Below are 26,418 nucleotides of genomic sequence, written 5' to 3' on the forward strand. Positions count from 1 at the left end.
ACAACTGTAACCAAATGACTTCATTTTCCATTCAAATCCCGAACGCCTTCCTAATTTACTTGTGTACTGATGCCGTGTTTTTACCCTTCCTCCACCTCCCCTTTCCCAGGGAAAAGTTAACGATTGGATACGGTCAGCTGGCTCATCTGGAACACACCATGCAGCAAATCAATGCATCTGTCTACATGGAGGCCAAAAGAAGGGGGTGGTGTGTAAACACACTCAGCTACAGGACTTAACCGTGCCTTCCAATGCTATTGGGGCATTTGAGCATGTAAAGAGTTCAGAGTGCTGTCCTAAGGTCAGTAACTAATTCTGTACCAAGTTACACCTGTTTTGAAGTAGAGAGTCAGTGTTTTTGATTCAAGTTTGATCCGCTCCCAAAGTAATGGAATTGTGTGAGTGCCGCTCTGGGTAATTCTATTTCATTCTCTGCCCGTACCTTAGGACCTGCTTTCAATTGTGCTGAAGCAGCAAGGGGTGGCCTTTAAGCTCTGGAGGCCCCAGGGTGGGATGTGTTGGCCCACCTGGGCCTGGCCCGGACCTACAACAGGGTCCCCCGCTGAACCTGGCGGATCAGAGGTTGGCGTCCTGGTCAAGGACAAGAGAAAGCTACTAACTGGGACCTTCTGGGCCCTTCCCTGTCGCTTCTGTCTGCTCTACTCCTTTCACCAAGGGGAAAAGGAGCACAGGGAGGCGGATGGAGGGGGAGGTTACTCGATCTTGTTTTTAAGTGCAGAGTGATCCTGACTTTTAGGTTTGGATGTCAGTTGCTGATGCTGGCTTTGAGCTGAAATTCAGCATTTTAAGTGACTTCTTTTGCATTTCAACTGTATAGAAAGAAACAAATAATGTATTTATACTTTTGGTAATTGTATGTTAACTTAAAATATAAAGCTAAATTTATTTTTAATGATAAATGTTAATTTATAAAAACAAATAAAAATTATTTACCCTAAAGTGACTACCAGTAAGTCTCTCTATTAAAACACCGCTTGTCTGGTGGAGAAGACACCCAATGAATGAGGTTCACCTAACCAAGCGAATACAGTTTTTGCCTGGGGTAAGTTCAAGACTCCTGATGGTTCCCCAGGTCTGGTCTTCGCTGCCTGGCTCCGCTAACCCGGGTACGACCCGGTCACTATTGTCTCTGCTTCCTGCAAAGCTACCTTGCTTTTTCTTTCTCTTCCCAAAGACACTGATGGGAGCTAAAACTGCCGGCCCGCATTAGTTCCTTGTACATTTTCATTTTCAGAGCCGGGAAAGCCATACTCTTCCCTTTGTTCTGCAAATCCTGCAAAGGTGAATTTTCTTTAAACAAAACCAGAACCGAACTTGAAAGTCTTTCGCTTTCCATATCCCCCTATTTTTGCTGCCTGTTTTCAACAACCGTCGTCAGTTTATAAACGGTAGCTTTGTCATCTTCATAAACGACAGAACGTGGAAATAAGAACACAAACAACTTCCAGATACGAATCCCATGGTGCAAGGATTTCCCGCAAGGTACCTTTAATGTGTTCGCATCAGCAGTAAGCATAAGAAGTGCTAGGTTTTGCACCGTAAGTTAATGTGCAGCACTACACATTAGACACCGAGTCATCCCAACCAATGTTTTTATCCATATGAATAGAGAATTTGAACTAAAAAAAACCCAACAAACAAAAAAAACCCCATAGTTTCTATGATCACCTGGGAGTGTTTTGACACACCCGACCTGAAAGCACCTGCGCTACACATTTCACGATCCGGGGCTGACACTTTAAGAGGGCATAACCCTTCACTGGAGCAGAGCAAACGGCAACTATGTGGAAGAACTGGAAACAACACTCTTCACCACTTTGCATTTTTACTATTCTGTTAGAGTAACAATCTTAATTTCTTTACAGCAGGAATCCTCAACATGTAAAAAAATACTTAACATGCACGGGATGCACCCTCATCCAAATGTTTAGAACCAGAATCGTTCCCAATACTTGAAATCACAGCTATGTTACTGTTCAGAAACTCCATTCAAAGAAACATCAGCGTCGCACACCTAAGACGATATTCTGGCAGATACTTTAGACGTTTGCGTTCTGGAGTGAAGCACCACCCTACTCTGCTCACTCTCACAGACGGGCTCACCTTTGATAGTTACAGTCTGCCACTTTTCACTTCAACAGGTAGAGCACTCTGCTGGGTATATAAAAAGTTATAAAAAGGCGATCATAAAAGATTAATTAGCGGTAGGCATGTGAGCTTTCTTTTAATAAAAAAAATACCCATTATAATCTATTTAAATAAGGCTTCTCGTTAGATTTATTCCAGTTACTGAAAAGGAGCCTGAGAGGGTTGGGGGAGAAACCTAATTGCCTACCCTATCCCCAAACCCTACCCCTCTTGCCCCAAAAAACACATTCCAAAGGGAAAAGTCATTTTCTGTGCAAATTGGCAAAACAAATATCACGGTCGGGGTGGGGGTGGAGAGAAGGAAGAGTGGGAGGGAGACAGGAACGGGGAAATCCCAATCGGTTATCTTAGTTTATTATTTTAGGATATCAACTTCCAAAAGGCAAAGGAACCCCCCAAAAAGTCTCGAAAATACACAAAACAGGCCTTCATCTGGGCATTCTTTTCAAATAAACACAAAAAAGTTATGTACAGCACATTTAATAGTATGCAATATGCAAAAGCTTTGTGTTGCTATTGGCAACATCTATACCCTCCCCCCACCCTATTCACATGTGTACCTCTACTAAACACAATTACATCACTAAGCCTGTTAGTTTGAAAGGGACCATGGATTCTCTAAAATTGGAAAATCTTAGCATAGGGACTCCATTCGTTTGATTCGGGGTTGTAGACTTCCACCGAATTCAGGAATTCGTTGCCGTCAAATCCTCCTACTGCATAAATGGTGTTCCCCACAGCAGCAATTCCAGCATTGCTCCTTGGCGAAGTCATGCTTCCCATCATCTTCCACTCATTCCTCACGGGGTCGTACATCTCCACACAACTAACGGCGTGAGAACCATCAAAACCGCCTCCAACAAAGAGTTTTCCTAATGAGAGAAGACATTACGGGACACTTCAAGATGGCTCTGTACTGTACTCTCCCAAGTGCTTAGAACAGTGCTCTGCACACAGTAAATGCTTCATAAACACCCGTGAGTGACTGAGAGCTCAATCAGATCTAAAAAACCAGCTACGGAGGCAGAGGTTGGAATTAGATTGGCTAGAATAATTCAAAACTTAAACGTCTTCTAGGATGTATTGTTCTTTATTACAATACCACCAAACTGAAGGTACTGAATGTCTGTAATTATACGATATATTGTATTTTATATTTCCGTATACTCTAATATATATACACATATTAGAATACACCACTGAGGGTGAAATCTTATGAGGGATCTAGTCCTGGGCCCACTGGGGACAGCAAAAGGCAAGGCACGCCAGTCCCTTGAAGGTATTCCTAGGGGCAGGACCTGTCAAAGGTTTCTTTCTGTTCACTTCGATCAGACCTCTAGTTTAAATCATTCTCACAAAACAATGGGAGAAAAATAGTTATGAGGAAAAAAGAGAATTTAAAGATAGGATTTCAGTTTAACCGAGTTTGGAATCCTTTAAAAAACAGCCGCCTTATTTGTCACAAAGATCACCTTGGTAGCAACAGAATTCTAGGCCACAAAGAGGAACTTGCAAAACCAGGAACAGAATCTCCTGGGAAGCCGAAGTCGGAGACCTTTAAAAACTGGACAGCCATCTGGCCCCAATAGTTTAGGGTCTGAGGCTTTAAGGAAAGTGATTCAAAGTTATTCACTATACCTTGAGGTTTCCTTCTAGATAGGAGGGACATTTTGAAAAGTTGCCACATACTGTGGAAGACAGGAAGAGGACAATACACACTGGATATGTGGGCAATGGAAAGATGTAGCAAAATTGAGTTGAAGGAAGAAAAATCTTCCCATAAAAGCTTGACTATTTTTAAGGTCCAGAAATTTTAGAACTTCTGGAGAAAACTAGCCTCTGTCCAGATTTTGAGATTGGAATCAATGGGCTTGAGTGCTCTGCTCAAAGTAGGTGCTCAATAAACGCTATCAGTCGATTCGTCAGTCAGCTATCTGTGTGGTTGGGAAAATGCCAAACTAAGTCAAAACTGAACGCAGAGTGAGACGAGGAAACCCTTTCCTCCCAAACAAATGTTGATTTACAGTTCTGGCTTAAATTAAGCCTTCTTTTTGGGACACGAAAAACAAATGCTATTTTGGTGGCGGACCGTCTTAATGGTGTCTTGGGCCTGCAGAGTTAAGTAGGCGAGTTATCTCAATTCAAAGTACTAGCTCCGATCCTTTACAGCTGTTATAATTTTATTTCCACCCTGGTGAAAGATTAAATGTCTTTACCATCGTGAACAGCAACTCCAGCTCCACGCCTAGCCACGTTCATCGGGGCAATCAAAGTCCAAGTGTTGTTTTCTGGATTGTAACGCTCTACGGTGTTCAGACAGTTCCACGACTCTGCTCCTCCAATGATGTACAAATAACCACTCAGCTCACACACTGCAGATTGGTGCCTACCTATAAAGCAAAACACCAAATAACTGTTGGTGAGGGGAAAAAAACCAACCACACAAATTTTGGAACTATACTACCCACAGGTATGTAGACACGCGACTGCTCAAAATGTGAAACAACGTGAACCTACGGATGTTAAGGGAAGCACAGCTGTTCCACGCCTTAGTGACAGGATCAAACACATCACAGTTTTTCAATCCTTTCTGGCCATAAGGATCAGAACCTCCAACGATATACAATTTTCCATTCAGAGCAGAGACTCCTGTGAATAAAATGAAAAGCGTTACCCGCTTTTTACGATTTCCAACCATTTGAAAAAGCGGCTGATCTTGGACAACAAATAGTACCTGCATTACAACGGTTGGTCCTCAATTCCGGAACCTGAATCCAGTCATCGATGACTGGATCATACATCTCCCCACAGCTCAGGTCATCCGAGTGGCCATTTGACCCACCAACTACGTAGAGCTGGCCCTAATTTGAAAAAGAAATCGATATGTGAATTTTTGATTTTACTGTTTTCATTAATTATAGAAAGGAGAAGTTACTAAAAAGGTGAGGAGGAATAAAAAGAAATTCGTTTCTTCAATATTATGGCAGTGACTCACCATCAGTACAGCCATTTGAAATCGGGCTCTTGGAGTTCTCATAGGAGCCAGGAAGGACCAACGGTCTGTGTGTGGATCATAGCATTCGACGGTGCGCAGACATTCTTCTCGGTTGTAGCCACCTGACAAAAGAAGAGAACCACAAGGGTATTGATATTCTGAAGGTTTTAAAAGCATGCCAAACGGCTTATTCAAAAGCAACTTCCTCCTCGTGATCCTTTCAAAACAATCCCTCCAATCTGGCAGCGGGATCTACCACAGGATACTTATTTTAGGTAAAGAAACTGAACTAGAAGCTCCCTGGATTGTCTAAGTCCCACACTACCTTTTCACGATGGTTGCCATACCACCCCTCCCCCAAAAGGCCACTTCCTCCCAAAGCAGTGGCAAAATAACGTCCAAGAGGAAGAGGACAGCAGGCATCAGCGAAATAAGAATCCTTTTCATTTCTAGCTTAGGCAGCCCCCAAATGGGAGAAAGTTCTACCTGCAGCGATCAGTTTGCCGTTCAGTTCCGCAGTGCCCAGACCAGATCGAGCATAATGCATGGGAGACATGGGCTTTTCCGCTAAGTCGTCTGGTTGCAACTCAAAACTCAAACTCTTAATCAGTCGCGGGGTACTTGTTGGAGAGCTCTGTGGGCTGTTTCGTCCGTGAAGAAATATGACGCAGAACACGCCATCCAGCACAGCAAGACACAGGTAGGTGTTACCTACAAGTAAATAAGTGTAGGGTTAAAAGCGATTACTATTAGTTTCTAGCTGCTCTGTGATCCGGGACCACGCTTTACGCTTCCAACAGCCTACACGATCTCAAGCATATTTTATTTTATTTTTTTAACAGGTTGGCAGATTTGGCTGAGATACCAAAAAAATCTGCCTCTACGTAAAGATTTGTTCTTCTCAAAGCTGAGATTCGATTTCTACTGTCCACCTTGAGTTTTTCTACTGCCCAAGGCAGTCAAGCCCCATCACACTTACTTGAGGTCTTTTCCGAGGCAACGATTTTCCACTCATGCTTAGGGCTTTGCACTGTGGCATTTGGAGAAGAGAGACATCCAGTGGAACTGCTACTTATCTGCTTGTGGCCATTCTCACGGGGTGGCTTTTTCTGTAAAATCAAAACGGAGCTACAGAAACCTAACCAAAAACCAAGCTCTAATCCACCTCCGTTCCTCTGAACTATTTCACAGCATTATGAAAATGACAAAAGACTCGATTTTGATACGCTTCACCTCTGTAGCTCATCATTCATAGCACACCTAAATTGAAAAACAAATCCAGGCGATTTAAGAAACCAGAATTTACTTAGCAATGCTAGAGCCCCTACCTTAAGAAAGACAATGAAAAGACAACTGCTCCAAAGCAATCAAGACCTCAGATTGAATCAGAGTCAAGAACCCAATGCGGCGGGGTTGGCAAGAGCATCAAAACATCATTTGAAAGCACAGACTACACTCCACATACACAGACACGTCCAAAGCAATAGCACATACCAGAGCTTTTTTGTACTGTCTCACAAGAGTGCAGCAAATGGCTATAGCAAGGAACCTTTTTCTGATGGACTGTAACCAGACTGTTTAATGTTTCCTTTCATTCTGGGAAAAACAACTGGGGGTAGAGGCCCTGTCTAATTTTCACCTGTATATTCTCTCCCAACATTAAGTATTGTGTTCTGCATAGTCAGTACTTAATAAGTACTATTACTTTACATGTTCCTTAATGCATGGAGCCAAATGAAGGAGAATTTTCAAGAACCCCTCCAAGCTTTTTTCTAAGTACTTTGTGGGGAAAAGGACAGTAATGATGACAAGAGTTGTAAGAAGTAGTGGTAATGATAATAGTGCTGATATTAAAGCTTGGAATTTGCACAGCCCTCCCTTTTCCCCACCTAAGTGCTTTCACATCCCTCACAGACATGCAGTGATTATTTTACTGCTTTAGCAAAATGTAGGTACAGATCATTATCCAAGGAGGGGAGAGGTGTGACATTAAACAGATTAAAATTTAAAAAAACCCAACAGAACGAGCATAAGGGAAGGAAAGGGACTATCAAAAAGAGGGACAGAGATGTCAAACAAAAAAGGGCAAATAATTTATTTCAGCAAAGGCTGCTGAATAAATATTCCACCCCGACTTTACAAACTGACTCCCCCAACCTGACTCCTCGGGCATTCTCTCATCACCTCCTCACTGACAGCAGCAGCGCTACCACCCACAGAAGGCCCGGGGTGAGCTAAGGCTAGCATTTAAGAACTTCTGCCCATCCCACATGTCTAATTTAAAATGAAAGTCACACTCATTTAAATAACCTTATATTACAGTAACTATATATTCTTAGTGCGCTTCAAAAAATCATGTGACAGGATGACTACTCTCCATTGTCAGTCACAGGAGAGGTTTATACTGGCACATTTGTACAAAACCACAGTTTATCTACAATGCAGATGACTACAGTATTATATCCAGATACCCAGATTTGAGGAATTTTCCATTTTACGCAATCTAGACCACTTTATTACCTAGGGTATATTCCTTGGAACCTTCTTTTTATATACTAATTATTTATTTGAACAAATAGATGGCTGTACAAAGAAGGCAGGAAATAATGAGAAGGGATTAAGGGGAGGGTGGAGACAGAATAACTACTAAAACAGAGCACACTGGGCCAGCGCTAAACGGGCCTAGTCAAGTTTCTTTCTTCATACGCAAACCTGTCATTAGCTACTGACCTCAATTTCTGACAGACCAATACCATGCCACAACCATTCTGGTGAAACCTACGTCAAACTCGTTTTAAACTATGAGTTAAACCACTCTTGAACACTAGCCCGTATCGCCGAATCGTACCAGTAATATGGAAAACGGTGCCTGTCATTAAAAAAATGATCACTAAGATGATCTCAATCAAAATCCTGTAACCAACTGCCTAAGAGTTCAAACTCTGCCTCTATTCCCTGTGGCAACCTTCTCAATGTTCAGTTAAGCATGCCTTTTTCAACACCGAAACCTTTCCGGAGAAGGCGAGTTCAAGATTTCCATTTGGTGGCCCAATCTGATTAAAGAAACGACATCCACCAAGTTTCCAAAACGTTTCTGCCATTCAGAACCCGGGACACTAAGGGAGGCCACAAAAACTCCAGACTGCCGAGATGCTCTCTCTTCCCTCAACACCAGCTCATCTGGTTACACCGTTAAAGTTCGTCCACTTCCCTAAAAGCAAAACCAATTTTAGGTGTGCTATAAAGTGCCCTAGTTAAATATTAACCTCAGGTTACCTCAGACTGAGTGCAATGTGTACCTGCACAAACTGAATGTGGTCATCATCACTGCCAAACACCTCAGCCTGTCCATCTAGCAGATTCCCATCAAGCAGCTTGTGATCAGCTGAGTAGTACAACGTTTGTACCTGCAAAACAGCAACAGAACACCCATGTGGCCACCGTCTCCATAACTACTCCACTATTAGGTAGATTACATAAACTCCACAAGGTAACCTCCAGTGTGCCTCTTGATAGCTCACGCTGGCAGATTCACACATGAAAAGAAAAATACACGTCATGGAACTGGGGGGGGGGGGGGGGTGGAAAAAAAAAGTCTTCCAGTATAGGATGAAGAGTCCTTGGCTTGTGTGGCTTGAGAGAAAATTTCACTTTCCAGGACTCCTGATCATTAGCAACAGTCCAAAAAACAAAAGAAAAGTCACAGGTACATATTAATAGAGAGGATCTTGAAGCAAGTACATGTTCACAGTCAAACAGTAATATTACTGTCTGAAAATAAGCACTCATCTGCCTATACAGAATTTTCCCTGTTAGAACGGACGTTTCTCCAAGAAAAAACCCAGAGATGAAAAAGAAAAATGTCAATTCCCCCACCCCAAAAAACAAAAACTCAAGGAATGCTATAAAAAATACTTTCGGTGAACAGATGCAACACATAAACAAGTGCATCTGAACTGCAGGCAGATATTAAAATTATAAACAAAATTGTCATTAGCTGTTTGGAATCCATATTTGACAATAAAGGTTTTGGGTTTGGTCTCAAAAGGCCTGCTAGACACAGAGACCTTCGATATTATCTTATGGCCTGAGTGGACCCATCGACTAAAGGAACTTAATGACGATGATCCACCGGGAGTTGCATAACGTCCACTCTCCCCAACAGGTCAAAAAAATTCTCACCAGCTCCTCTAACAAGTTCTGGATTAAAAAGGTTGTCCGGGCTAAACTTAGCAGCGGAATGTAAGACGAACACCATGTAAAAAGCACAGACATCTTTCAAGAAAAGAGAATCCTGTAAAGGAGTAAACACCATTAAATCATCATCGTTCTCTGCCCACAGCAGATCTTTCTTAGGAGAACTGGGGCAGGACAGCTGCTTCTTTACGTGTCAATACACTTGAGGATTTCTTCTTGTTTCTTCAGTCTTGGGTATCCTAGTTTTAATAAACCTATGGGGAGATAAATCAATGGGGAGGAACAACCATTAGAAGCTTTTACCTACTTTTCATATTTAAAGTAAACACCTGTGAAGAAAATATTTAGAATCTACAGAAAATTTCAGTACCGCCTCCCCATTCTAAAGCAAATTACATGCTCTTTTAAAGAAAGTTAACAGCACATAATGAGCAAAGGAAAAAAAAAAAGGAAAGCAGAAGACCAGACTGAACAGTTCATTCAGCTCACCTGGACACCCCCCCAGTTTCTCAGCTTAGGGGTACCTATAGCAAAATTTAAATTCTTTAGGGTCATGGTTACAAAATAAAAGTGAAAGGGACATCCTCACACCACAGCAACTTAATTTTTAAGAACTGTGAAATCCCATTTACTCAAAAACTAACCTCTTCCATCAGCTCTTCCAGACTTTCTCCATTCTCCCAGATGCTACGCTGTACCCAGTTGATTACCTTTGTGTATAATTTGCCATTATTGGGCAGGCTTACGTTGTCTTCGAGCATTACCTCCAACTGGAGTTTGGGGAGAACAAGACCAAAAATGAGGGTCATTAGTTACTGCTGGGCTTACCCCACCATTTTTCCTAACAATACGAGCTGTTCTAGCCTGAAAAATTAAGAGTTAGGGGAAAGATTTCCGTTCCGCTGTCAACCCAAACCAAGGAATCCATAAATTACAGGGGAAGCAGTGTGGTCTTAGAAAAAGAACATGGGCCTGGGGGTCAGAAGACCCGGGTTCTATCCTGCCTCTGCCACTTGCCTGCCGTGGGTGACTTTGGTCAAGTTACTTAACTTGTCTGTGCCTCAGTTTCTTCATCTGTGACAGGGGAACTAAATAACCATTCTCGCTCCTTAGCCTGTGAACCCCCTATGGAGGACAGGGACTGTGGCCAACCTGGTTATTATTTGAAATCTACCCCTGCACTTAGTAGTGTTTGGCACGTAGGAAGCGCTTAATAAATACCAATTATTATACTGTTGATATTATTATCCATTAAGCACTTCTATGTGTCAAGCACTATTCGAAGCATTGAGGTAGATACCAGTTAATCAGTTCGAACATAGTCCTTGTTCCACATGGGGCTCACAGGCTAAGGGAGAACAGTGACAGAATCCCTGGGTTTTAGGCATAAGGAAGTGACTTGCCCAAGGTCACACAGCAGGCCACTAGTGGAGTCGGGATTAGAACCCGGGTCCTCTGACCCCCAAACCCATGTTTTTTCCACTAGGTCATGATGCTCCTCAATGATATCCTTTCATTCTAGACTGTAAACTCATTGTGGGTGGGGAAGTGACTGTTTATTGTTGTATTGTAACCTCCCAAGTGCTTAGTACAGTGCTCTGCACACGGTAAGCGCTCAATAAATACCACTGAATGAATTCTAAGACAAATCTAATCAGAAACAATTTTTTTTAAGATTCTGAAGATGAAAAGTCTGGGAAAAAGCATGAAATACTGAACACTGGCCTATAATGCATTCCTGAAAAACTGACCCTCTTCTTTAGTACACCCCCACTAATGCAAATCTTTGGCATGTGGGTGGGGAGACAAGATAGAGTTCTGTATGAGAAAACCAAGTAAACTGCCAAATAGGGTTTTCAATTTTCCCCATTACCTTTAGTCGTGGAAGTTTGAGAAATTCCTCTTCTTCACAAATTTGTAACAGATGCTCCTGGATGTAAACATCGACCTTATTTAACAAACGTGAGTCTCCCATGCAACTTGCAAAGTTCCGGTAAGAGATGCAGCTTGAAACATCCATCCTAGATAATAAATAATCGCCGCAAACCTTTGAAAAGAAAAAACAGAACACACGAGGAGGAACTCAATAACCCTGCACCTACCTTTATAAATATATTTTGCAACATTTTCATTGCTTTTTAAGCAAGATCCTGGAAAAAGTCTTGAAAAAAACATGCTTCAGACACAGAAACTGTGGGATAAGACGAGTTGTAGAAACTGAGTTGGTTCTTAGAAAGGAGGGTCATGGCAATTTTGGAGCCACAGAGATAACTGATGCCAGTAGGAAACCTTGCCCCCCCCCAACCCCACCCTCCTACCTAAAAAAACTTGAAGTTTCTTGTTGACTGTGAGCTACGCCAAAGCCCTGAGGTCAACTAGCCAAAGGGGAAACGTTAGAATGCCTGGACCACAGTGAACTTGCCCATCAAATTTCAATTTACTCAAGGCAAGTGGATTTTTCACGCCTAAACACAGATGAATCAAGATGAGCCGGGCTACATCGTATCCCGATCACACCCACGGGGTGAACTGAGAACATTTCGGTTCCATGTTATACCTGCTTTACTCTGTCCATCTTCAGCTTCTTAGCTGCAGAATAAACATCTTTTACTAACTCTTTGTCAGCTTTCAACCTATTAAAATAAAGAAGATCATTATATAATTTGACTGACAAAGTGTCCATTGCAGGGGGTCTTCGGACATGCTCAGAATTGCTTAGGGTTTCAGAATTTTCCCTCACCAGACTCTCTATGGTTTTGTTGGCCAGGAAAGTACTTACTGAGCAGTGTAGGCATAATTTAAGAGGACTTCGACTGCTTCGGGATTGAGGTCATCAAATTTAACGTGAGAGACTCCATGAGGATCACTATCGCTGTTGAAGATTTCGAATAGGTAAGGGCTGCAGCAAGCCAGGACGGCTCTGTGAGCTAACATCTCATGTCCGCAGACCTCGGAGTACAAAAAGTTACATTTAGAAACATTTTTCCCTTCTATCCTCGGGACTCGCAGCACTGATATACACCACAAGATCCACAGTACAATTTTCAGGCCGCAACGAACCACTGAGATTTAATTACCTGAAGTCGAACATCACAGAACTGTCCACTCTTACGCAGCGCATTTAGTTTGGCAACGGAGGATTCAATGAAATTTTCATCTTCGAACATTAAATATCCATTGGGAATCATTTTCCCCCTGTAAGTTTGGCTAACGGGTAGAAGATAAGAGTTATTTGATCTTAAAAAAAAGAGTGATTTGGTACAAAGAGGAAACTCTGCAAACTCTCCAGTGAAAGGGTAAGACTTTGATCTAAGCTAGACTGCTTCTGAAAAATATGAATATATCGTCTGACCTCAAAAGTTGTACTATCGCTGGGGGCAGGCCATGTTATCTACCCACTCTGTTACACTGTAATCTCCCAAGTGCTCAGTACAGTGCTCTGCACATCTTTAGCGCACAATACCACTGATGATATGCAAAAATCTACTCAAGCAACAACGTTGTAATGACATGAGTGCCTTCCAACTCTCTCCTGACAGAAGTGCAGCACGGCATCCATTTAATGGCTTTCTTTCGGCTAAACCTCCAAAATGGTTTAACCTCTGCACATGCCCTTCCCATTCAGGCATCTCTAACTGAGACACAGTCACTGCAATAGACGGGACAGTCAGCTCTAATCCTTTGGTGATTGAACAACAGAGCTCGCCCTCTCCCTACAATTGTTGGGAATCAGCTAGGTCTCCCTCCTCTTTCCCTACCTGGTCTGGAGCCAAAAGAGCCGAGGGGAGTCTACCTTTATGCTGTTTCACACCGAAAAGGGCTAGTGAGATGGACTGCACTTTTGAATCCTTCCGACAGCTGCCTAAATGTATCCTTCACATTTCATCTCTCCAAAGGCTCGCCAAACCTGTCTTGCTCATCTAAGGGTAAGTCAACGAAACACAGGAACCCTTCCCCGGTCACTGATGAATGGCTTGCATAAAATTAACTCCTCAACTGGAGCAATAATTCAGGACAGTGTTTAGCAGAGTATTACGGACTCCTTTCGCAGTCACTGTACAACCACTTACCTACTAATGTTTCTGAGAATTTACTTCTGGGAAATGTCAAATAATTGAAGGGCACGGGAGTGTTTAAATGCAGCACATCAGTTTCGGTATCTTCTTTTACAAAGACAGCTAACTGAAAGGTAGGCGAGATGTGTCAAGCTGCAATGGTGACTCCAAAACTATCAGGCTTGAAAAGTGATGTAATCAAGTCCTTAAAAGCTATAGACATGAATTTCTTCTGTGATAATCATGCATCATAATCTGTAACGAAGAAAAATTTATTTAATTTAATTTTCCGTTAGCACCGTTTCATCCGACTGAAATCTAAATATGCTCGGCACGGTAAAAAATTCACATCCGCTACCCATCCTAAGTTGGAAAACTTCAAGTAGGATCAAGACATTTGGGATTTCAGCCTTTCCCATCTCCAAAAGTTGTTTCCACAATTCTTCAAACGGTCTTTGTCCCCTCCCCACTGCCTTAATGACAGCACAATCACCCTCTGAGCCTTCAAATACTAGGCATCCAGAAGTGAACTCAGTCAACTTCAGATGCAAAAGCAAAATCCCCTCAGCTTTGCCTAAGAATACTTACTCTCCTCACTTTTCAACCAATTTTTCCGAAAATGGGGGAGAAAGATGGGGGCGAAGACACACTCCTCAATTTTTAGAACTGGCTTACAAGTAAAGCTGTACTTGGGACTGAGTACTTCTGTTCCTCCAGAACGGGAATTCTTGCTCTGAGTTTTGGCCCGAAGGCAATGGTGGAATTAGGAAACACTCCTACAGTGTGTGGGTGCCCGGATCTAGCGCAATGTCATGTTGGAAGTCATGGGCTGAGGGAGTACAAGTTCTCCTCAAAATGGGGTTCTGCGATAATCAACAGTATCTGAGTGTTTCCTGTGCGTAACAGTATTATACTCAGCTTGGAAAAGTACAACAAAGCCAGTAAACACTCTCTAGATTTATAAGCTCCTAGAGGACAGGGATCGTAAGACAGACGTTAAATTTCAGGAAAGGGGACGAGACAAAGCGTAAGGATGAGCAAAGGGCCGTGGGGCTAAGGTGAGTATTAAGTGTCCCGTAGGTGATACAGAAGGAAGAGGAATGGGGTGGGGAGATGGGAGGTTGGTCATGGAAGGCTTTCCTGGAGGAGATGTGATTTTAGTGGGGCTTTGAAAAGCAGGAGAGTGGCGATCTTTCAGGTGAGAAGGGGGAGTTCCAAAAATAATGCAACTCCCTTATTGTGGATTTGGCAATATTTGTACACAATCCTGCCCATTAACTCTTTTAAAACAGAGCCACTCACAGACTACTACCAACGACTACTAACATGATGAATGCTGACTAAAGGAGTCATTCACTCCTACCCTGTGATCTCATATTATTCCATCTTTTCTAAAACGTAAGAATTCATTAACATCCCATAAAATAATTCTCAACTAAAACTTGCCTTAAAATCTACCCGGTATTTACAGTCTCGGACCCTTTCGGACGGAGGTGATAATAATAATAATGTTGGTATTTGTTAAGCGCTTACTATGTGCCGAGCACTGTTCTAAGCGCTGGGGTAGACATAGGGGAATCAGGTTGTCCCACGTGAGGCTCACAGTCTTAATCGCCATTTTACAGATGAGGGAACTGAGGCCCAGAGAAGTTAAGTGACTCGCCCACAGTCACACAGCCGACAAGTGGCAGAGCTGGGATTCGAACTCATGAGCCCTGACTCCAAAGCCCGTGCTCTTTCCACTGAGCCACGCTGCTACCAGGTACTGAAATGATCCAAAAAGGCAGGCGGGAGGTGGAAAACAAAGCAAGGGGGCTGGATAATCAGCCCCTGATTAACTGAAATAAACTACATCCCATCTGTCAGGGTTACCCTTAACTACTGTGGCCAAGTAAATTCAATTATTGGCTCTACACCCAGGAGGTGCTCCATACTGTAAATACTCTCTGGCTCAGAGTAATGGCAATGACTGTATTCAGCAATATAAGTGGTGTTTCTTTAACATTTCCCACAATTATTATGATTTTATATGAATTGACTTTATCCACTGCTATGAAATACGTAACACCCCCCCCGCCCCCCGTCAGACTCTACTGTTTCTCTGCCCAACCCAATCTGCTTGTATCCATCCCAGTGCTTAGTACACTGCCTGGCACCCTACTAAGCGCCTAACACAACTATTACTTCTCAATTCATGAACTGCTTCGTATCAGATTTTTTGTTAAATTATACCTTCTTTCCTCAGCACACTAACGCGTCATACTGAGTCAGGTCGAACCTTTCTTCTCTGTACTTCTGTGGACAGGAGAGCTAACTGCAACCCCTCTAATCTAAAAGCAGCGTGGCTCAGTGGAAGGAGCCCGGGCTTGGGAGTCAGAGGTCATGGGTTCTAATCCCAGCTCCACCGCTTGTCAGCTGTGTGACCTTGGGTGAGTCACTTAACTTCTGTGCCTCAGTGACCTCCTCTTTAAAATGGGGATGAAGACTGTGTGCCCTAGGTGGGACAACCTGATTACCTTGCATTACCTTGTATCTAACCCCGCGCTTAGAACAGTGCTTGGCACATGGCCCCTACATGCTTTTTGAGACCTCATTTTCCAGTAAATATTGCACTGAAATCTACCTTAAATAAACTTGGAAATGACTAGTAACATTTCCTGAGCTCTACCACTTCACCCCTAAGGTAACATGATTTCTTACTATAACCCAGTCCACATACTTCATTTCCCGAACGCCGACCTACTCGGCGGACCTCATCTAGTTGGCCGCCGACCCCTTGCCCACCTCCTCCCTCTGGCCAGGAACCCCCAACCCTTCCTATTCAACAAACCACCACTCTCCCTTCCCTCAAAGCCCTAATGAAAATCACATCTCCTCCGAGATGCCTTCACTAAGCCCTCTTTTCCCTCTACCCCCTCTCCCTTCTGCATCGCCCATACACTCGGCTCTGTACCCAATGAACGCTTAATAGTCACCCCTCCCTCAGTGCCACAATTGATTTCAATGTCTATCACCCTCTCTAGGCAGCGAGCTCCGTGTGGGCAGGGAATGTCACGGTTTTTTGTTGTATTGTACTTTCCCAACCACTCGGTCCATTGTTCTGCACGCAGTAAGCGCTCAGTAAATACGACTGAATGAATCCAAGTCTGTTGTATTGTAGTCTCCCAAGCACTCAGTAGTGTGCTGTGCTGTAAATGCTCCAGAAATACCACTGATCAATTGGTCGATACCCATGCACATTTGCTGATGGTTAGCTGGGATCCAAAGATTGAGGGCTGAGAAGACATTTTACAGCCAGGAAAATAAACTTTAATCCCCACAGCAACCAGTTAAAGTCATTAACTATTATTGCTCCTTCGCATTCTCCAAATGCTTTTTAGAACCAATGACCTCAAAGTCCCTCACCAACATCACAAACTCTAGCTCACCCTCTGATCTACTTATTTCCATTTTAGAGTAGGGTAAATAAAGTGATTTATTTCTTCAAAAAATACCAAAAAAAATCAGTGGTTGTGCTTAGACCAGAATCAAGAAGAATCCAGCCTCTCTGTCCTTCTATTCCAACTATAAGAGCCAAGATAAACTGACTTCAAACTTTTATTTTCACCATTTTAGCACCACAAAAAGGTTTTTTTCCAAACCTCCATCCAGACATTTTAAAATTAGTAATCATTTTCTTAATACTAAAAACAAAACAAAAGAGAATCTCAACTATCCAGGGCAGTTCTTGCCCAGAGTCACTGAAATGTTTTACTCTACTAAAGGAGTTGACTATCCGTTAGCTCCTAAGAGATATTGCCAAATCTCTGGAGAAGCAGCGTGGCTCAGTGGAAAGAGCACGGACTTTGGAGTCAGGGCTCATGAGTTCGAATCCCAGCTCTTCCACTTGTCGGCTGTGTGACTGTGGGCAAGTCACTTAACTTCTCTGTGCCTCAGTTCCCTCATCTGTAAAACGGGGATTAAGACTGTGAGCCCCACGTGGGACAACCTGATTCCCCTATGTCTACCCCAGCGCTTAGAACAGTGCTCGGCACATAGTAAGCGCTTAACAAATACCAACATTATTAATTTTAAATGCCCAAGTCAATTAAAGCACACCAGGTGACACCAAGAGGCGAAAACCTGCTTTGAATTCATTTGGACTACTTATTTCTTACCTACCAGAAGTCAGCCCTAATCCCTGAAATATACCGTAGCTTTTTTTTAAGGAAAAAAAAGAGCCCCAGCTTATGAATTTCCAACAGAGATGAAGAACCTTTGAAACCACGCTCAACAACTACAGACAATGTTCTAAGCACTTCGTAAGATTAGAAAAACAAATACAGCCTCATTCCACAACTGGGTCTCATTTGGCATAAGACAAATAGTTTAACTTCGAATACGTTTTTTTAAAAAAGATTTCCATGTTTGCACAAAACTAAAAATGAGAGCACCTCAGAGAAAGCTAAAGAAACCTAGGAATATAAAACACTTGCTAATGGGAACTCAGATAACAATGAGTGCGGCTTCTGTTTCAAATCAACTATCTATCTGTAGGACCCAATCGATATTATCTGATAAAATGTCTTGCAGTTGCTATGAAGTTATTCAAATGACTCCATCACTGTTGGCCCGGATCCACTCTTCCAAATTTTACAGGGAGAGAGGCTTCGGTCTATCAGCATTATTTCATTCTTTTGACTAAGGACTAGTAAAGCCACTTGATACCATCGTCCAAATTCTACTTCAGGTAACTGAATCTTCGAGGAAAGTCAATTACCATTCCCTTCTTCCTGGAAAACCCTCCCCACCTCTTATCTGCCAGGCCCCGCTCCCCATTTTTAAAGCCCTACTAAAAACATAAATAACATCTCCTCCAAGAAATCTTCCCTGTTTAACGTCTCCTTTCCCCATCCTATTCTCCTTTCCTTCCATATGCACTTAAGTCGGTGTCCCACACTCCCTTCATTCATTTGATCGTATTTATTGAGCGCCTACTGTGTGCAGAGCACTGTTCTAAGCGCTCGGAAGGGTACGATAGAAGGGTTGGTAGACATAATCCTTTGTTACGGGCCCCACCCTTAGCCCCACAGCATTTATGTTCAAATACTTATTCCGTCGTTTCCCTATCTGTAATTATTTCCCTGCCCGTCACCCCTTCCTAGACTGTAAACTCTTTGAGGGCAGGGATCACGTCCACCTACTTATTACACTCTCCTATGGGGGTTAATACACTGTTCTGCGTACACGAAGTGCTCAATAAATAGCATTGGCTGATCAATTCTTAACTCTATCACTCCGAACTCATTACATCAGTTTCAATATTTTAACAAACAGTGAAGACAGAAGGACAAATAACTGGGGTTTTTTTTGGCTGCACGAGGGCCTCGATTTCCAAGTTTTCAATCGTGAAGGGCAAACAGACGGCTCTGGTATCGGTTCGGCCGTACTGCATTGTTTTAAAACACAATAAAAACGAGGCTCCATAAACTCGTTCTGCCGCAACTGAATACCAGTTGATGGATTTCTTCTAACGCGATGGTTCATCCGAGCAGTACTTTTAGGGGTCGCCGTTGAATCGATCCAGCCTTGTGCCCGACCCCCTTCACAGAAATTGGGCGACCCACACCCTCCACCTCCTTTTGTCATCTCTTGAAAAAGTTGGACCTTGCGCCCTCCAAACCCCAGCCTTAAATGTCAAACCGATAGAGACACAAAATTTAATTTGCCAAGGGTATCGCTCATTTCTAAATACCAAAATACTCTCAACAACCGTTCATACACTACCCGTTCTTGCCCTAGGAAAATAAGTAACCCAGGGCCTCATGTAGGAATTTGCTACTTCCATCCTACAGAGGAGCCGGGGATCGGGAGTCAGAGGAGGTGGGTTTTAATCCTGGCTCTGCCACTTCTCTGCTGTGTGACTCTGGGCATGTCACTTACCTCCTCTGGGCCTCGGTTACCTCATCTGTAAAATGAGGATTAAGACCGCGAGCCCCACGTGGGACAACCCGATTACCTTGTAATGGCCCCAGCGCTGAGAACCGTGCTTGGCACATAGTAAGCGCTTAAATGCCATCATCATCATCATCATCATCATCATTATTAGACAAGCAGCATGGCGTAGTGGCTTGAGCCGGGGCCTGGGAGTCACGAGGTCTTGGGTTCTAATCCCGGCTCCGCCACTTTTCTGCCGGGTGACCTTGGGCAAGTCGCTTCACTTCTCTGGGTCTCCGTTCCCTCGTCTGTGAAATGGGGAGCGAGGCTGGGAGCCCCGCGTGCGACAGGGCCCGTGTCCAACCCGCTTTGCTTGGACCCACCCCAGCGCTTAGAACAGTTCCAGGGGCTCATCGCACCACTGTTACTGTTATTACAACATCATTATGATATTAATAATGTGAGTACATCATTCGTAAACATCTCTAGTGCTCCGACACTATGACTGGGGAATGTGAGCCTGCTGGGGGCAGGGACGGTCTCAGCGTGGCCGAAAGAGCCTGGGCTTCGGAGTCAGAGGTCATGGGTTCGACTCCCGGCTCCGCCACTTGGCAGCCGTGTGACTGTGGGCAAGTCACTTCTCTGTGCCTCAGTGACCTCATCTGTAAAATGGGGATTAACCGTGAGCCTCACATGGGACCTGATGACCCTGGATCTCCCCCAGCGCTTAGAACAGTGCTCTGCACATAGTAAGCACTTAACAAATACCAACATTATTATTTATTTTATTAACGATGCATCGATACCTATGATTCTATTTATCTTGATGGTACTGACACCTGGCTAACTTGTTTTGTTGTCTGTTTCCCCAGTTTAGACTGTGAGCCAGTCGTTGGGCAGGGACTGTCTCTCTCTGTTGCCAAACTGCACCTTCCAAGTGCTCAGTACAGCGCTCTGCACATAGTAAGCACTCAATAAATACGACTGAATGAACGAATGAATATCTGCTGCTGAACTGTACCCTCCAAGAGCTCAGGACAGTGCTCTGCACACAGTAAGTGCTCCAGAAATACGACTGAATGAATATCTGCTGCCGAACTGTACTCTCCCAAGCATTTAGTACAGTGCTCTGCACACAGTAAGTGCTCAATAAATACGACTGCGTGAATACCTGCTGCTGAACTGTACCTTCCAAGCGCTCAATACAGTGCTCTGCACACCGTAAGCGCTCCATAAATACGACTGAATGAATAAATATCTGCTGCTGAACAGTACACAGAGAAGCAGCGTGGCTCAGTGAAAAGAGCACGGGCTTTGGAGTCAGAGGTCCCGGGTTCGAATCCCAGCTCGGCCACTTGTCAGCTGGGTGACTTTGGGCAAGTCACTTCACTTCTCGGTGCCTCAGTGACCTCATCTGTCAAATGGGGATGAAGACTGTGAGCCCCACGTGGGACAACCTGATTCCCCTGTGTCTCCCCCAGCGCTTAGAACAGTGCTCGGTACATATAGTAAGCGCTTAACAAATACCAACATTATTATTATTATTAAGCGCTCAATACAGTGCTTTGCACATGGTAAGCGCTCAATAAATATGACTGAATATCTGCTGCTGAACAGTAATTTCCAAGCGCTCAGTACAGCGTTTTGCACGTAGTAAGCACTCAATCCATACGACTGAATATCTGCTGCTGAACAGTACTTTCCAAGCGCTCGGATCTGCGTTTTGCACATAGTAAGCGCTTCAGGAATTCGACCGAATGGGTGAATGAGTGTCTGCTGCCAAAGTGCACCTTCCAAGCGCTCAGCACAGTGCTCTGCACACGGTAAGCGCTCAATAAATAGGACTAAATGAACGAGTGAATATGTGCTGCCAAAGTGTGCCTTCCAAGCGCTCAGTCCAGTGCTCTGCACACGGTAAGCACTCAATAAATAGGACTGAATGAATGACTATCTGCTGAACAGTACTTTCCAAGCGCTCAGTGCAGCGCTCTGCACATGGCCAGCGCTCAAGAAATCCGACCGAATCCGTGTCTGCTGCCGCCCACGAGTACCTACCTTCCAAGCGTTCAGCACAGCGCTCTGCACCCGGTAAGCGCTCAGTAAATAGGACTGAATGAATGAATGCCTGCTGCTGCACAGTACTTTCCAAGCGCTCAAGAAATCCGACCGAATCAGTGTCTGCTGCCGCCCACGTGGACCTACCTTCCAAGCGTTCAGCACAGCGCTCTGCACCCGGTAAAAGCGCTCGCTAACTAGGAGCGAGTGGGTGCGCGTCCTCCGCCGTCCCGGGCGCGGAGCCCTGCGCTAAGCGCTGGGGAGTGCGGGGGGTGCGGGGCCCGTGGCCGCCTGCCGCCGGTAGGGGGCGCGCGTGCGCGGGGGGGAGGGCGGGGGCGGAGGCGGGGCGGGGGCGGGGGCGGGGGCGCGCCGAAGGCGGCCTCATCCGGGGCTTTTCCCGCCCCCAGAGCCGGCCGGGGCCGGTTGGGGCCGGCCGGGGGAGGGGCCGCGGGCTCCCCCCGCTGGCGGGGAGGCGAAACGCCGGGCCCGAGCCCGCCCCCCGCGGCCGCCGATTGGCCGCTGCCGCTGTCCATCAGCCGCCCCCGCAACGACACTTCCGCCCGGCCCCGACCAGCCCCAGCGCGGAGCGGGAACAAAGGGGCCGCCGCGGACCGACGGGCCCGGGGCCGACGGACGGACGGACCGAGGGAGGGAGGGAGGGAAGGCGGGCCGCCCCTCGGGCTCCTTTCTCACACACACACACACGCGCGCGCGCGCTTCGGGCGGGCTCCCTCCGGGGGACACGTGTCCGCCCCCCTCGCGGCCCCCCGGGCCGCCGCTCACCTGGTTCCTCTCAGAAGGGACGAAAAAATTCATCGCTGGAGCTTCGATGGGGGAGCAGGAGGGAAAGCGGCCGCGCGGGCGGCGCCTCGGGGGACGGACGGGCGGGCGGGCGAAGGAGGAGCGGCCGGGGCCCCGCGGGAGCGACAGCGGCGCAGGGAGCGGGTCGTCGGCGCCGGACACGGGCACAGACACGAGCCGCAGCCACCACAGCCCGCGCCGCCAGGACACTGCCGCCTCCCGCCGCGGGGGGCGCGCGCCTCGCCCCCCAGCCCCGCCCCCGAGCGCGCGCGCGCCGGCCCCCTCCGCCAATCGGGACCCCCGGGGCCCCGCCCCCTCGGCGCGCGCCGCCCCCTCCGCCAATCGGCGTCCGCCAGCCTCCCCCGGGGGCCCCGCCCCCTCGGCGCGCGCCGCCCCCTCCGCCAATCGGCGCCCGCCTGGGGCCCCGCCCCCCGCGCGCGCGCGCCGCCCCCTCCGCCGATGGGCGCCCGCCCCCCTGCGCGCGCCGCCTCGCGCCTTCCCGCCTTTCCCTCCCTCAGCGAGGTCAGGGCAAGGTTGGGGGCGGGGCGGGGCGGGGCGGGGCGGGGGGAGGGGAGACCCACTGCTCTAAGCGCTGAGCCTGGTGGAGGCCCCGCGTCCGGCCCGTAATAATAATAATAATGTTGGTATTTGTTTTAAGCGCTTACTATGTGCAGAGGACTGTTCTAAGCGCTGGGGGAGACACAGGGGAATCAGGTCGTCCCACGTGGGGCCCCCAGTCTTCATCCCCATTTTACAGATGGGGGAACTGAGGCACAGAGGTGAAGTGACTCGCCCACAGTCACCCAGCTGACAGGTGGCAGAGCGGGGATTCGAACCCACGACCTCTGACTCCCCAGCCCGGGCTCTTCCCACCGAGCCCCGCTGCTTCTTTATTAAGAGCCCGGGCTGGGGAGTCAGAGGTCGTGGGTTCGAATCCCCGCTCCGCCCCTTGTCAGCAGGGTGACTGTGGGCAAGTCACTTCACTGCTCTGGGCCTCAGTGACCTCATCTGGAAAATGGGGATGAAGACTGGGAGCCTCACGTGGGACAACCTGATTCCCTTGTGTCTCCCCCAGCGCTTAGAACAGTGCTCGGTACATAGTAAGTGCCTAACAAATACCAACAACATTATTATTACACCAGCGCTTAGAACAGTGCTCTGCACATAGTAAGCGCTTAACAAATACCAACATTTTTATTATTATTATTATTAATAACGATGGGGTTTGTGAAGCACCTCAGTCATTCATCCATCCATTAGAGAAGCAGCGTGGCTCAGTGGGAAGAGGCCAGGCTTGGGAGTCAGAGGTCACGGGTTCGAATCCCGGCTCCACCACTTGTCAGGTGGGTGACTGCAGGCAAGTCACTTCACTTCGCAGGGCCTCAGTGACCTCATCTGGAAAATGGGGATGAAGACTGTGAGCCCCTCGTGGGACAACCTGATTATCTTGTATCTACCCCAGCGCTTAGAACGGTGCTCGGCACATATAGTAAGCGCTTAACAAATGCCAACATTGGAATATTACGATGCCTAGTGTAAATAGCCTGAAAGAGTCAATGAAACCAGTAAAATACAATCTATGCCCTTTTGGTGCTTAAAATGTACATATAAACTTTTTCCTGATGATGTGTCAGCTGCCTAGAGTAATTAAGCAAATATATTTGGTTTATAGGATTGAAATTTGTACCTCGAAGAGCACGCTCAACAGATTTGGTCATAAATTAAACAGACATGTTTTAACAGTTCCAAAGACAATAAAAAATTGGGTAAAGCAATCGATCTGAAAATTATCATTAAATGAACAATGAGAGTTAGGTACTGATGTAATATCTCCGAACTTTCTCTGATTTGTTTTCCGTCTTCCCAGTCTTTCACCTCACACCCTTCCTTCTCCCTCCCACACCCCCCTGTAATTTCTCCATCCAACTTCCCCAGCCTGGTTTCATATTTTTACTCCTGCCTTGTGACTCATCTTTTCAGTCTCCGGTTACTAAAGTGGTGTCCGACATTCTACACCTGTCACCCTGGTCTTTTGGGAGCTGCCACTTTATCACACCTTTATTAGCAAGGCTAATTAAGAAAACGTTTCATTAATAGATGCTGTCATAGTGCAACATTTCTCAGAATTCAAAATACATATCAAATCTGGCTTCACTGTACTTTACTAGTAGCTCATTCGTCAAATCTTAATATTGTTTCATGCCCAGAATATTTTTTTCAAAGTTTCAAAATATCCAGAGCATATTTGGTTGCTTTGAATCAAATTTCTGCATTTCGTTCACTAGCTAAAATCGCTTCGGAAAACTGTGACTATCTGTGAGTTTACCATTTAATTAGTTACTGTTTCTTTTGATTTTGCTGCAGTTTATTCACTTGTTTCACCCCTTATCTCTCCTCCTTTCTCCCTCACACCTCGTTCAGTAGTGATATCCTTTTTCCCCTCACTCCCACTACTCTCTCTTTCGATCTCTGAAGCCTTTCGATAGGACCTCTTGATCATGTCTTTAGAGCAACCAACAGAAAAGAGTGGAGAAGATGAGAGGGAAAACATAATAATAATAATGGTATTTGTTAAGCGCTTACTATGTGCAGAGCACTGTACTAAGCGCTTGGAAGGTCTTGCAGGTAGACATTCGTAAGACTTTTCAGCCCGGTTGCCCCCAAGAGTCCTGCCACAAATTCTAGTCAATTGTGGGTGGGCGTGGGCCCCCTCCCCGTGTGGGTGTCTACAAGTGTGTGTGGTGGGGCATTTGTGAGTGGGTACGGGAGCATGTCTGTTAAGGTGATGGTATCTTTTTGAGAGGGTATGTCTGTGAAGACGGGCAAATGAGGGCCAAGGATGGAGACGATAAAACAGTGAAGAGAGTAGTGTAGATGGGCTGAAGATGGCTGCCAGAAACATTATGCAAAATTATCGCTAGTAAATGCTTATTTTTATGTTAACTACTGGAATGAATACCAAATAGTCCGATGAAATACGGTCCTGTCCCACCTGAAGCTCACGATCTAAGAGGTAGGGAGAGCAAGTAGTTTGTCTTCAATTGACTGGTGGGAAAATTGAGACCTAAAGAGGTTAAGTGACTCGCTTAAGGCTCACTCAGCAGGGCAAGGTCAGAGCCTATATTAGATTAATTAAATGAATTCATTAATATTTAGATCAATGTCTGTCTCCCCCTCTAGACTGTAAGCTCGTTGTGGGCAGGGAGTGTGTCTACCAACTCCATTGGTATTGTAATCTCCCAAGCGCTTAGTATAGTGCTCTGCTCATAGCAAGTGCTCAGCAAATTCCATTGATTGACTAACTGAAAGACTCCTGACTCCCACTCCCCGTTGCTCTTTCCACTAGGCTATGCTGTCTTATAAAAATCGTCTCTTTTATCACGAGCAGTGCTTTGTAAAAATTGAGGGTTTTTTGCCTTACAAAAGTATTTTCAAATTGCTTGTCTAGAAGCAGCTTGGCGTAGTGAACAGAGCACAGCCTGGGAGTCAGAAGGTCGTGGCTTCTAATCCCGGTTCTGCTGCTTGTCTGCTGTGTGGCCACGGACAGGTCACTTCACCGTTCAGTGCCTCACTTACCTCATCTGTAAAATGGGGATTTAGACCGCGAGCCCCATGTGGGACAGGGACTGTGTCCAACCCATTTTTGCTTGTATCGACCCCAGTGCTTAGTACAGTGCCTGCCACGTAGTAAGCGCTTAACAAATACCACAATTATCATTATTATAAAATAAGATAATTTTTCCATTTGGAGGCATTAGAATTTGATTCATGACCCTAGATTCCTCTTTGCATGTGGAGAATCACTTCACCATTACTAAGTCATCTTCTTTCGCTAGGAAATATAAAGGGAGGATGGGAACATTATGTCAGTATATTATTTTTATTTCCAGATTGGTTGCTTCCACTGCTAAAACTCAGCAGCTAATTACCTACCAATTCCCCTGTCTGCCTTTCTATGCTGGTGACCAGGAAGGGCCAGCTCATTCGATTACAGTTCAGGTGTTGTTTTTAGTTACAATTTGATTATTCTTTAGTTCTTTATTGAGACGAGACATCGCAAATACCCATGGTTCTCCCCCCCTTTCCAATTTTCAGTTCTGAAAAACAAAGGGTAGACTTCATCCTCTCTTGAATTCCAAAAGAGTAGCTCTTATCAGATTCTGAAAGTCATCTATTACATGTCAAGATAAGGGCTACAGTGGAAAATGCATGACTACCAAGCAACCATAG

The 26,418-nt window shown here is 45.5% G+C and overlaps 2 protein-coding genes across 2 annotated transcripts in view; one reads left to right on the top strand and one right to left on the bottom strand.

Moving 5' to 3' along the window:
- Positions 1–960, top strand: part of SWT1 (SWT1 RNA endoribonuclease homolog) — a 50,669-nt gene extending 49,709 nt beyond the window's left edge. The window contains exon 19 of the mRNA XM_029080789.2: positions 110–960. Coding sequence (XP_028936622.1) covers positions 110–239 — 130 coding nt within the window. The 3' untranslated portion in view covers positions 240–960. The remainder of the gene's footprint in view (positions 1–109) is intronic.
- A 510-nt stretch (positions 961–1,470) lies between these two features.
- Positions 1,471–22,276, bottom strand: LOC100082036 (influenza virus NS1A binding protein). Its single transcript, XM_029080790.1, has 15 exons — positions 22,171–22,276; positions 13,432–13,671; positions 12,439–12,568; positions 12,141–12,310; positions 11,919–11,994; positions 11,235–11,408; positions 10,006–10,131; positions 8,464–8,571; positions 6,144–6,273; positions 5,651–5,875; positions 5,165–5,286; positions 4,904–5,030; positions 4,687–4,818; positions 4,386–4,559; positions 1,471–3,041 (listed from the first exon to the last, which is right to left on the bottom strand). The coding sequence occupies exons 3-15, from the start codon at positions 12,547–12,549 to the stop codon at positions 2,788–2,790; spliced, it is 1,929 nt and encodes a 642-aa protein (XP_028936623.1). The 5' UTR covers positions 12,550–12,568; positions 13,432–13,671; positions 22,171–22,276; the 3' UTR covers positions 1,471–2,787.
- Between the last annotated feature and the right edge of the window lie 4,142 nt (positions 22,277–26,418).

This window comes from Ornithorhynchus anatinus, chromosome 16 (assembly GCF_004115215.2).
Source record: "Ornithorhynchus anatinus isolate Pmale09 chromosome 16, mOrnAna1.pri.v4, whole genome shotgun sequence".
NCBI lineage: Eukaryota > Metazoa > Chordata > Mammalia > Monotremata > Ornithorhynchidae > Ornithorhynchus > Ornithorhynchus anatinus.